We start from the raw sequence: 12,425 nt of genomic DNA, 5'->3' as shown, positions 1-12,425 counted from the left end.
GACTTCTCCAAAAGTGGCTCTTGCCTTCTGTCTGAGCTGCCCTGAGTTCCTAGCCCCCATACCACAAGCCCCTTTGTTAGGAAGCAAAGTTAACGGAGACAGAGAACCAAGACCACTTAGGGCAAGGGTCACCCTACGGCTAAACCAGAATCCCACAGAGATGGAAAACCTGACTTCCAGGCCATTCCATATCATAGAAGCCAGACACCTGCACCAGGCCTTGGTTGGAGATGCCCCTGCGACAGACAGGACCTTATCGGTAGGCCTGTTCCTAAGGCAGGGAAAGAAGGGGCCCACTGCCTTGTCCCTCCGGGTCCCACTCTGTTTCTCCTGTGGCCCTTGACTCACTTGTTTTAGGGGATACGGCACCTGCTACATGTTGGGGTTCCACTTCCTGCTTGCTGTCTGGGGCATCTTTGGTGGCAGAAGTAGAAGAAGCCGAAGAAGGGTTGAGGTCTGGCTTAGGAGTGGCCTTTGAAGCTTGGGAATTGGCCAGAGTCGGCCCAGGGGTCACATAACCTGAGAGGAGAGACTGAAGAAACCCAGTTTGAACAACTGAACGAGGCAGAACCCTGCTCCACCCTTGAGGGCAGAGCCTGCCGTGCGGAAGCCATCCCAGGAGCCCTGAAGATCAGGCTGGCTCTCAGGCCCAGTGGGGGGGCATGTTAGCCCTTTGAATGTACCTCCTGCACTATTTTAATTAATACAGACTTTCACCGGGTACATTTAAGAAGACAATCTCTTACTACTAACGAGAATGGAAAATCACTACTGCTTGCCGTGTACAGAAGATAACCTTAAAGAAATCGCATCTGTTCTGAAATGTCTTTTTTTCTGGGACTCAGCTAAAATCAAGGCAAGCCTTTTCCACAGGTTCTCGGAGTCCACCCCTCATGGCATGCTAAAACAGAGCCTTGGGGGAGAGAGAGGGCCCCGCTGTGGGGGACGGCCTCGGCCTTACACTGTAGCAGGTGGCCTTCAGCGCCCGCCCCCAGGCCCCCAAGGGGCCAGTCCCCTCCCTCACCATTACCTGAGAGGGTGCCACCACCTCTTCCTCGCTGGACTCTGCTGTGGTCTCCTCCACCAAGGTCTCTGTCGTGGAGGGGGCTGGACCTACTGGGGGAGCACAGGCCACCTGTTGGGAGGATCTGGGATGGCCTGAGCCTTCCACTGGTCCCTTGCCCTCCTGCCCAGGCTTTACCTGCTCCTATGACTCCCTCCAAGGTCAATGGCTATTTGTAGCCTTTTAAGCAAGACTTCTGAATGCCAAAACCTTCCGTTCTAATTCCCAACGCCCAACTTATGCTTCCCTGCTTTTCCGTGGGGGAAGCATAATCCTGGGATTTTAGGGGGCCAGCTATGGGAGCCTGATGGTAAAAAGCTGGCAGCAGTCCAACAGTAGGGCTGGAAAGTCTCTGGTATCATCTGGACCAACCACCTCGTGTGGCTGTATAGGTGGGGAAACTGAGGCCCAGCATGGGGATGACAGGGCCAGGCCACAGAACAGCTGGAGATACAGAGCTGAGACCTGAGCCTTGTACTCCACCACGCCACCACTCCCCTGCTCTGGGCCCACCTAGCCTTATCCTGGGTCCCTCACCTAGCCTGGGGGCCGAGGGAGCCATACGGGGCCTGTCAGCATCCTCCTCGCTCCCTGAGGAGCTGCCGCTGCTGTCATTGCTGTCACTGGAGGTGTCAGAGGCCTTGGCTTTGGTGTGTCCAGTGGGAGTAGCTGTGGCACGCTGGAGCGCAGGGACCTCAGGCTTTCTGACCTTGTTGGTCCCCTTGGCTGGCACAGGGAGTGTTCCCAGAGCATTATCAACCTGATTTGGTAAGAAAAAAAAAAAAAGGAAATAGAAGATAAACTGAAGGGAAATAAACTCGGTGCCTACCGAACACCCCAGTTACCTCCAACATAGGCGCCTGTTAGCTGCTTTGCACCAAGGCCTCACTTAGCACCCTTCCCACAAACGCTCAGCTTGGCAGCAGAGGTCAGGATGTATGTGCTAATCACAGGGTGGGTAAGTGCTGCTGCTGGGATTCGGGCCCCTGTCTGTGCCCTCCCTTCTGTGCTCTGTCCTCCAGGGTGACGCCTGGTCCCACCACCACCACCAGGCTCCCAGCTCACCCCACTGGAAGACAGGGTCCTGGCAGCAGGAGGCTGGGCCTCACTGGCTTTCTGGGCAAGGACTTTCAGGGCGGCCTGGGTCAGCGGGAGGTGAGCAGGGCTCCTCTTTGTCACCTGTGGACAGCCACAGGCAGCCCTGAGACTTGCTAGTCCCCAGGATGCCATCTGTGCTAGGCCCAGGTCAGATCCTGGCTGGGGGAGGAGGGGACCTGTACTTGCACAAAGAGCTGTGGGGCTGGAAGACGAGACTGAGGGATAGTCAAGACTGATGCCACCATGGGGGCAGGAAACGGGGCCAGGCTTCAGTTATCAGCTGATCATACTGTTCTCAGGGGATCCCCCCAGGGGAGGGAAGCAGCCTGGGTCCTACCCGAAGCCCCCAACTCAATCTGCGCTCGCACTGGGGAACAGTCCCCAGCCTGGTGGCTGCAGCCTCCCCACAGGCCTCCCGGGGGCCCTCCTGCCCACACACAGACCCCTCCTCAGGGAGACGGACTGGAAAGGAGCTGGGTGGGCTCTCCCCACCGTGGAAACTTCCAGCCCCACCCCCGCATCTCTGCTGCTGCGTGGCCCACACGGCCCAAACCATGGCCTGTCTGGCCTGGCCCCGCTCGCCTTACTGCTTCCTCCAGCTCTCCCTGCCCACGTGCTTCCCCAGGGGGCCCCAGCCCAGGTTCCCCGCCTGGAGTACTGGCTTGCCCTGGCCTGGCTGCTTCTCTAGCGTCAATATTGCTGCCTCAGGGAGGCTGCTCCCCCATCCTTCCTAAAGCCACTCACCGCCTTATTCTCTAGTTTATACCCAATTTCTCTTAAAGTACCCACTAGTTGGCGAGTGCTTTACTTTCTGGCTTCCTTGTTTCCTGGCCCGGCCCATGAAGGAAGGGACTTTCCCCCATTGCTGTCCCCACCATGGTGTCTCCAGTGCCCGGCGTGCAGACGCACTCGGCAACCCCGCTGGCTGAACGGCGGTGGGCTTTCCGGCTGCAGTGACCAGTGACCGGTGTGCAGCTACCCAGCTCCCATGTTCCCAGGAAGCCTCTCTCGGGCCGGAGCTTGAGATGAGCCCCTCTGGGCTAAGGGTGCCTAGCTCCTTCCTGTCCTCTTTGGGGGGTGACATGCAATGGGCTGGGAAAGCTGACCCGCAAGGCGCAGGAGTGCAGTGAGGAGTGAAGAGGCCTGGGCCCGGGCCCTGCCTCATCCTGTACGGGCCTCTGTGGTCCTGTTGAGGGGCAGCCCTCAGCTTGTGCGCCACGAGCCGCTAAATCCACCCTGCTCAGGCGGCAGGTTCAGGCCAAGACCCAAAAGAAACGCACCACAAATGGTTAAGGCCAGGAGATCACCGTTATGCCCACTAAGAACAGGCAAGATTTGTTCACAGCACTTCCAAACCGGGAGGGAAAAAGAAAACAAACCAGAAGTGCAAGGGTGCTCGAAGGGCTGCCGCGGGGCGTGAGCTGCACCCTGGCTCTGCCTGGAGGCCATGTTCCCATGCTACTCCTCCTCCTCAGCCCAGGGGTCTCCAGGAGCCCAGTTGGCACTGCAGCCAAGCCAGGGAAGGTGCTGGTGGCGAGGAGGCGGCTCCTCGCGCGGGGCTGGAGGAGAACAACGGCAGTCCCACCCAGCAGTACCCGTGGAGCGAGGGAGCCCCCCATCACCCCTGCCAGCTCGCACGGCCCACCCCTGCCCATCCGGTACCTGAGCAATGGGTGTCTCCTGTTTCTTGCCTTCTGACATCCGACCAGACACCGCGCCGCTGCCGGTCCCCACGGCGTTGGCTCTGACGGCTGGCCTTGGCTGGGCCGTGAGCACACTTGTGCTGGTTCTACTGGCTGAAACAGAGCAGGGCGGGGTGCAAGTCAGGGTACACAAGTCATAATCCCCAATTATCAGCCCTTCCTGGGGACACGGCCCAGTGCTCACGGCACCTGCAGCAGAAGCCTGTCCAATGCCCTCCCCCTCGGGGCGCCTGGGTGGCTCAGTACGTTAAACGTCTGCCTAAGGCTCAGGTTACAATCCTGGGGTCCTAAGATCGAGTCCTGCATTGGGCTCCCTGCTTGGTGGGGAGTCTGCTCCTCCCTCTGTCCCCAGATTCCCCTGCTCATGTTCTCTCTTTCTCTCACAAAAATAAATAAAGAAAGAAAAAACAAAGCTCCCTCCCTGAGCCTCACAGGCAGGAGCCATCGCTAGCTCCGTGCTGCAAGCTCAGGGGAATCAGCTGTGGCAGTGACCCCAGGACTTCACCCCGGCTCTTCCCACCCTTCAGTCCTCCACACCACCGCCCCTCAGCTGGCCGGGCCACCACTCTGAGCAATGCTGGGGAGCACTGCTACGGAGTGGACTCTGCATTTAGAAGAGTCTCCGTAAGAATATCATGGTGATCTACAAAGGCTCAGTTCTGTGTGTTCTAGTGCTCCGTGTATGCCCCAAAGACCATGCACGAAGCCCATAGCTTCCTCCAGCATGGCACTGCCCACCCAAAGGACAGCTCTATGGCCGGCAGGAATCACATGGTAAACGCGTAATGTCACTGTCGGTCAGGTAAAAACTATGGCGCATGCATGCACAGTAGGAGCTCACTAAAAACACAGATACAGCCGCGGTTCCTGTAAAGTGAACAGTTCTAAAATGGCAGTAATTATTCTAGACAGTGGAATTATAGTGACATCTTTTCCTCGGAGCTATTCTGTACTTAATGAGCCTACCAAAACCAAGTCTTCTTATCATCCTTGTGGAGTGTCATAATAACAACATTAGCCATTTTCCTGATGGCAACGGGAGTATCACAGATTCTCAGTCATAGAAACCTCAGACAGGGTCCTGTCTCCTACCGAGAGATGGAATCTTTGCCTACGATGTCTCCTTTGGGATTACCTAACCCTTTATACATGCCACCAGGACTGGGAGGCTCACTACCACCTCACAGCCCTCTCCCCGTTCAGTCAGTCGTTACGAAGCTTTTCCTCCATTACGTAGAAATCTGCTACCTGCAGCTTCTGGCCACTGGCGTGGGTTCTAGCCCTTGGAGCTGGTACAGAGAAGTCCCGGCAAACTGTCTCTGGAAACAGAGATCAGGACGAACCAATGTCGGGTGCAGAGACCTGGCCTCAGGCCCCTCCGGACCCACAACTGTGTGCCGTGTGACTCAGCCAGCAGCCTCCCCTTTCCGGCCGTGGTGAGGTCTGTGCGTGTGCTGCATGCGTGCACACGTGTGTGTGTGTGCGTGCATGCATGTGCCGGCAGCTCCTGCCGGGTGAGCCTGGCGGCCGCAGCACACAACTCAGCCCTGCATGGGACTCAGTCCTGCACAGCAGGCCTGTGCTCACCAGGAGTGGAACACTGCGTCGCGGGGATCACATCCTCATCCTCACTCCCAGAGGAGGAGCTCCTGGCAGTGCTCTCCGAGGCCCGGGCCTTCCTTGGGGTGTTTATAGCTGGGGCGTGCGTGGCGGTAGCAGCTGGGCCAGCTGGACTACGGTTAGGGTCGACAAAAATCAGAGGGGGTTTAATCACCTTGAAAAACAAAAACAAAACATATCCCCCCAGTGATTAAAGGCTTGGCCAGGCAAAGGGGAGGGCAGGTGGGGGGCTGCCAATGCAAGGGGTCCAGAGCACTCAGGGCCACCGGGCAGGCAGAGGCCACCCCAGCCGCCCGTAGCATTCTTCGCACGCCCCCGGCCCATGCACCTGCTAAGACCAACACAGCACCTCACAGCCCCTGAGGGGCTGAGCCTGAGCCCCTGAGGTCAGCAGTGCTAGCTCTACTGCACAGCTGGGAGAACTAGAAGTCCAGAGAGGAGAGAAGAGTTGCCCAAGGCTGCACACCTTCCCTGAACTAGAGCCAAGCGCAGAAGAGCCAATTCAGCCTGCCTTCCTCTGGCTGACTCCAGGGCCAGACGCTGGCCAAGCCGGGTGCTCTAAGCAGCGTGCTCCCAGCAGCCTGGCTGTCATCCAAGATGCCCCTGTGGAGCTGCGTACAACCAAGCTGCCCCTGCCCCAGGGACACTGGCGCGGCCCACTAAGTTGTGGCCCGGGGTGCCACAAGCCATCTACTCTGAGCCCACATCTTCGGCAAACCACCTGCACAGAGGAAAAGCCAAGGCGAAGATATTAAGGGACCGAACACCATGTGAGGCCCTGTGTGAACTCTTATCCGAACACACCAGAGATAAAGACCGCTGTTCGTGAGACACTCTGGGAAGCGGGGATCCCCAGCGCGCAGGCCAGTTTCTTAGGGTGACGTTGTATGTACGGCGGCTGTCCTCTCAAAGAAAGGAACCTGGGGGTGCTGGGGAAGGAGTGGAGGGTTTGCACAAAGTGGGCCTGGTCACGAGGGCAGCCCTGCTGAGGCTGGGGAAGGCTCGTGGGGGTTCTTCACGCTGTTCTATCTTTGGGCAGGCTTTACAGCTTCCAGCGAGGCAGCACAAGAGAGAGAAAGAGGCTGCTCCCTGGGATCCTGTGACCAGGCCAAGGTCACAGCTCCAGTGGATATGCCCACGGCATGCGAAGTCACTTCACATATTTGGAGCCAGCGAGCCGGATGAGCCCACACCTTCCATCCCCAGAGATCAGAGTCTGTCTGAATTCCATGCCTTCTTTGGCCTGGGGGAAAACACAAGGCAGCCGGAGGAAGCTGCCCAAGGCCAAGGTCTGGGACCCCATCTCACCCATTACCTTTGGGGCCCAGGGTGAGGTGGGAGAGGCACCATGAAAAGTCAAGAAGAGAGGGGCCCGCCCAAGGGTGGGAGTTCTGCTGGGCTGGGGCCCTTCCCACCCTTGCCAAACAGCCTCCCCCGCGGCTGCTCTGATCTGCCACTTCCAGAGCCTGCCTTCCCACATGATGAAAGAGAGAAGGATGGAAAGTGGGAGAAGGCTTACAGTTGAGGGAGGGGGGATCTATATATATGTGAGAAGACAGAGGAACAGATTGTCGGGGACGAAGAGAGGCACCGAACCCACCGAGGCAAACAATAGCGTCTGGGATGTTAAAAGCAGCTCAGCAGCAAAGCCTCCTCCTCCCTGTTGCACCTGCCCACACGGCCTTGGCGCCGTGGGCGGAGCAGGAGGGCAGGGACTCGAGGGGTCGGGGGCTGAGCCCAGGACCCGACAGCAGTGCAGTGCCAGCGCACCGTTGGAAAGGTGGGTCATGGGACCCAGGGAATTGAGGAAACCCGTCTCTGATCCCACCTCTGCTGGACCTCATCATGTGCAGAGGCCCCTGAGCATTGAGGGCCTCAGTTTCCCACCTGTTAACAGGGCTATTAGTAATCCCAGGCTGGGCTCGCTCACCAGAGGGGCTCTGATGTGCTTTGAAACTGCACAGCACAACACACAGAGGTGACAGATTCACGGGAAGCTGATGCAGCCAGACACTAGCTGAGCCTCCCTGCAGGTGCCGGGTAGCAAGGGCCTCCAGGGGAGGCAGGGACTCTCTTCCTACCACAGAGCCAAAGTTGGGGGCCTTTTGTCACAGCTGGGGCCGACTGGGGTTGGGGGGCTGACCAGCCCCGGCTGTTAACTATGGGAATAAGGGACAGAGCTGAGAAGGCACCCAAGAGCCCCTCACAGAACTGACCGGGGGCTAGTCAGCAGGTCCTGGGCCAGCCCCACACGAAAGGGCTGGGAAATCCCAGTCTCCAGGGGTGGGCCTGGAGCCTCGTGGTTCTCCAGCTCCCAGGGAATGTCACCCCACGGGATGAAAAGGCTGAGGCTCAAGAGAGGGCAAGTGGCCTCACCCAGGGTGACCAGCAAACTCTGCCAGAGCTACACTGGAAGTCCTGGAGCACCAGACAGGAACTCCTTCTGGGACCAACCATGCTGAGGCTCCGACTTAACACTCTAATTCAGTTTTTTATGGTCTTTATCTCAGACTCGACCCAAAATGTTGAGGAAAGAGCTCAGGTCTTTTTAATATGGTACATACCCTAGCACAGACCCTGGCCTGGGGTTCATTATGCCAGCCCAAGAGGGCGGAGCCACAGACCTTCCCCTTTGAGGTCTCTCTCAGAAAAAGAGGCTGGGGTCCATTAGTGCAGGTGGGGAGACTGGGCACAGTGAGGGAGCCTGGGAATGGAGCCACAATCGCCCGCCTCCCAGCCTGAGGCTCTGTCCTCCATGGACACTGGTCCCTTTTCTCCAGACAGGACAGTAACAAAAATAGAGGGAAACGTGTCAATGGAGAAGTACCTGACAAATGCATAACAGTGAGACTAATCATGCTCTGCGAGCTGGGGATGAAGGAGCTAAGCAGCCCCCCGCAGGGAGGAGAGGCTGCAGCTTCCTCAGGCTGTGCCGTCTGCCCTGAATCCTCCGAGGGAAACACATGAAATGCCAACTTTTTTCCTGCTTCTTTTTTAACAGGGACTCCAGAACCTTCAGGACTAACACACCAATTAAATGGTTGAGCTTAAGCATGATGTTCATTTTAATTGTGTTGGCCCCCGCATTGCAGGGCGCAGCAGCCCCCTCCTCCCAGCTGTCCCGATCTGCTCAGAGAAGGAGGTGGCCTCCTAAGGGTGCCGGGACTGCCCGACAGTAAGGCCCGGCGGCCCTGCTCTTTCCCTGGTGAGAGGCCAGCGCACGCAGTGCCAGGCCATGGGCACAGTATGGATGGCCTGGATTCAAACGCCAGGTCTGTCCACTTGTTCTGGCCATGGGACACCGGGGTAGGTCACTCAACTTCTCTGAGCCTCACTCCTTCCTCCTTCAAACAGGAATAAAAGGACTACCCTCAAAAGGCTGCGGTGGGGACCGAGCAGGATAACAGAGGATGGGGTTTGGCCCCCAGAAAGTGACCGGTAATGGCAGGTGTAGCTGTTCATCAGGATTCCTGTCACCTGTGCTACAGAGCAGGGAACAGCAGCGAGCACCCCACCCTGTCACTGGGGGTGGCACGTGGCATCTGACCTCCCCGGTGGGCCAATCAGCACATGGTACGGCAGGTGTACGAGGGAGTGGTTGAGGAGAGGGTCTGGTAACAGTAGGACTCCAGGGCCCCTGAGGGGACCTGGTGGAGGCGTCCAGGCAGCTGGGGCTAAAGGACAAGGGCACTGCCGTCCTCTGGGAAGGCTGGGCTTACACAGAGGCCTGGACTCAGCAAGCTGGGGAGACAAGGTGGGCCTGGTCCCAACCTTTGGGGGTGAGTCTGGGGAAGCTGGCGGGTGCAGCAGAGAATGTGAACGTGCACCACGGGCACCGGAGTGAGATCCCAGATGTGCCCATCGGTTTCCAACAAGCCCCATGGTGAAGGCTTTCAATTCCAAGGAGCAAGCAGGGATATACAGGGAGCAGGGGGCCAGCATCGCCCCTGCCCTGGCTTCTTACAGATCATGAGAATGTGGGGAACGGATTTCACCTCACTGGGCTCTGAGTCCTGATGCCTCAAGTGGGCCACAGCATAGGCCCTCCTGGAACCGGCATGCCCCATCAGGCAGCACGCTGTGCATGGACGCAGAAGGGAGGTCCGCCACCCTGCCTGCTGCCAGGGCAGACACCTCGGCCTCAGACGGGGAGGGTGTGCCCGGGGTCATGGAGTTGGCAGCTAGGAAAGCCAGCCCGGTTTGGCTCTGAAGCCTGGATGTTCAATGATGTTCTGCGGCCTACCTCCCGGGGTCACCGTGAAGATAAACAGATCAACCAGGAGACTGTGAGGTGCTGTTTAAATGGCAAAGGTCTGCCCTCACTCTCCCCCAACCCCTAGCGCCTGCTGCCCTGAGTCTGTGGTGTCCAAAGCGAAGGAAGGGCCTACCTGGCTGGACGGCAACTCCTCGTCACTGCTCTCCGAGGACCCCTCTGCATTCTTCTCTGGGGCTACTGGTGCCAGGGGCTTGTTTCTGGCAGCTTTGGAGATGCCCTCCTTCTGGGGGAACAAGCACACAGGCAGGGGAGAGGGGGTGTTAGCCAATGGGGAATGCGACTGAGGGACTGGGGTGGGGAAACCCCGGCCAGGGAGCAAGGACTTTCCCATATGCTGGCTGTCCACGGGTGGCAGCATGGCCCCCCTACTACATGCACGGGAGGATAGCGGCTGGCTCGGCATGCCCCGAGGCCCCCGGAAACCCAGGCCTGCACTCTGCCGATGCCCCCTCCAAGGCTGACTCTGAACTTGAAAGGGACGTAGGAGTCAGACCCCACTAAGACCCGAGGACTGGAGTGCTATTGGCCAGGTGTCCAGAGGAGAGGAGACAGCAGTCCAGGACAAGGTTGCAGAGGTGAGCCAGTGGTCCCAGCATGTTCTATCTGTCTGTAACACCCCCAGGTAAAAAAAAATCAGGAGCCAGCCAGAAGTGTCCCGAGGCTCCACCCCCTCCTGCCAGACCAGGCATTAAGGAGAGGGGCTGGCTGGGCAGGAGCCACAGTCGGGGGGCCAGAGGAGGAGAGCACGGAGCAGCAGGCACCAGTGGTGACCAGCTCAGGGGATCCCAGGGCAGGGGCCAGAGTCCCCCACCCCCTTCGCTACTCAGTCCGGCCAGGCAAAGCAGTAGAGCCATCTACACTGTCCAAGTCCGGTTTCTCAAGAGCAGCTATGAGATCCTGAATTGTGTCACCTCCTACTTTTTAAATGGGTCGGCAACACCGCACACAGCAACAGCTGTGCCCCATGCCTTCCTCGCTATCAGAAACCCAACTCTGCTCTGCTAGGGCTGGTGGCCCCCTCTCCCAGCCGATCGCAGAACCATAGGCCCCTCATCACTGAGCAGGGGAAGCCCATGCCTTAGATCTGGACAAGGGGGTGAGGGGAAGGGAGGTCAGCTAGTGGACGTCCTAGCTCTTCTGGGGACGCTGCGGCCCTGCCATGACAGCGAGTGGAAGGTGGAAGAAATCTGGGTCACCCATGAGGCCGAGCTGAAGGAACCACCTCTGGAGCAGCTTTCCCCTAAAGCCTTGTGCTCTGTGAGGTAACCAATCCCCTTTAAGCTCTTGGAATTAGGTTTTCTCTCCCAAATTAGGATGTCCTGATTCAGGAGCCCACTTAAAACTTTAAAAACAAACCAAAATACTGCCGTGTTTGAACAGGCCTGGGACCCTTGTGTCTCAGTCTGGCACTTAGGCCCCCATAGACGTGACAAGCAACTAGAAGTGACTACTGCCTACAGGACGGCTGGCCCTGGTGGATCCTGCCTGGCTTCACATTGCCTCCCCTTGGCAAACCCCTAGCCTGGAGTGCCTGGCTCTACTTTTTTGTCTGGTGAACCCCTGGACTTCCTTCAAGCTCTGCTCAATCATCTCTTCCAGCCGCTAGATGCCTGTTCTCCCAGCTCCATTGGACAGAGCACTACCAGAATATTCTCCAATAATCCAGCTACTTCATCTTGCCCCACTGACTATAGGCCCCATGAGGGCAGGGCCAACACCTTTCATCCCTTTATCTCTGCCAGTGAGAAAGAGTGTTCGTAGTTGGTCTGATGCACTGAAGACAGTGGTCAGTGCTAGAAGCATTTAACAGACTTCTTGGTGCTTGTTTAGCTCCTGAAAAAAAAAAAAAACCAAACAAACCCAGAAACCTAAGAGAGGAGGAGCTCGGCCTGGCACAAGGATTTCCAGCTTTCCTTAAGAAACAGAGATGTGGCCACACAGAGGTACATTTCGACAAGGTCATAATCGGCTGCTGGAGTTGACAGGGACCATCTTTCTAGTTGGCACCAGAGCTCTCCAGTTTGCCCTATCTGCCACCACCTTCTACTGCCTCTTCGGACACCAACACTCAATGTTGGCTACGAGGCCATCACACGCACGAGCCCTCTCTGTCCTGGAGTCTGTTTCCCTGAACTTTGGCAGGACGAGGCTACTCCTGCTGCCTTCTGCACAGACAGAAGGGAAACCATCCACAGCAAAGTCGGTTCCTCATTCCCTCCCCCTCCCCACTCCCCAGGCTTCATCCGGTTAAACTTTCCCTGGGATCCCAGGTGAGGGAGGGGCTCCTCTAGCTCCCTGGTGCCTCCTGGTACTTGCATCACAGCCCAAGCCTCAAGATGCCCTGTGACATCCTGGTATTCTCAGGCTCATTTACCTTGGCAGGAATTGCTGGTCTCGTCTTCTGTGGGGCTGGCGTGTCTCCTCGGGCTACGGAGGCCTCAGTGGGTACAGGAGTGCCCGGGACACCTTTCATCGGGGAGGCCTTGGTTTGGGGGTGCTTTATAGCAGGCTTCGCCTAAAGAGACAGAGGACGGCTGCTGGGGTAAGGGTCCGGGAGTCATGGCTTTCATCTGGTCTTCTTTCCTCACCTGGCCCTGAACCCAAGTCCTGAGTGCGGAGAGGGCGGTGGCAGCTCAGAGGCCTGGTGTTGCAGCGGCTTCCTCGT

The 12,425-nt window shown here is 57.9% G+C and overlaps 1 protein-coding gene across 9 annotated transcripts in view; it reads right to left on the bottom strand.

The window, feature by feature from the left end:
* The window catches only part of TCOF1 (treacle ribosome biogenesis factor 1), a 37,382-nt gene that overhangs the window by 5,228 nt on the left and 19,729 nt on the right, over window positions 1-12,425 (bottom strand). For 3 of the 9 annotated variants that reach the window (XM_045079566.1, XM_045079567.1, XM_045079568.1), the window contains exons 17-24: window positions 12,135-12,275; window positions 9,873-9,983; window positions 5,452-5,638; window positions 3,824-3,957; window positions 2,129-2,242; window positions 1,601-1,823; window positions 1,031-1,116; window positions 349-532 (exon numbers count right to left, since the gene is read on the bottom strand). In XM_045079566.1, coding sequence (XP_044935501.1) covers window positions 349-532; window positions 1,031-1,116; window positions 1,601-1,823; window positions 2,129-2,242; window positions 3,824-3,957; window positions 5,452-5,638; window positions 9,873-9,983; window positions 12,135-12,275 — 1,180 coding nt within the window. Of the gene's footprint in view, window positions 1-348; window positions 533-1,030; window positions 1,117-1,600; window positions 1,824-2,128; window positions 2,243-3,823; window positions 3,958-5,451; window positions 5,639-9,872; window positions 9,984-12,134; window positions 12,276-12,425 lie in introns of those variants that run through there. The other 6 variants (XM_045079569.1, XM_045079570.1, XM_045079571.1 and 3 more) reach the window with 6 other exon arrangements.

Source organism: Mustela putorius, unplaced genomic scaffold, assembly GCF_011764305.1.
Source record: "Mustela putorius furo isolate JIRA1106 unplaced genomic scaffold, ASM1176430v1.1 tig00000407_pilon_pilon_pilon, whole genome shotgun sequence".
Classification (NCBI taxonomy): Eukaryota; Metazoa; Chordata; class Mammalia; order Carnivora; family Mustelidae; genus Mustela; species Mustela putorius.
Note: the sequence above shows the minus strand (reverse complement) of the source record. Positions and strands in the feature narration are given on the sequence as shown.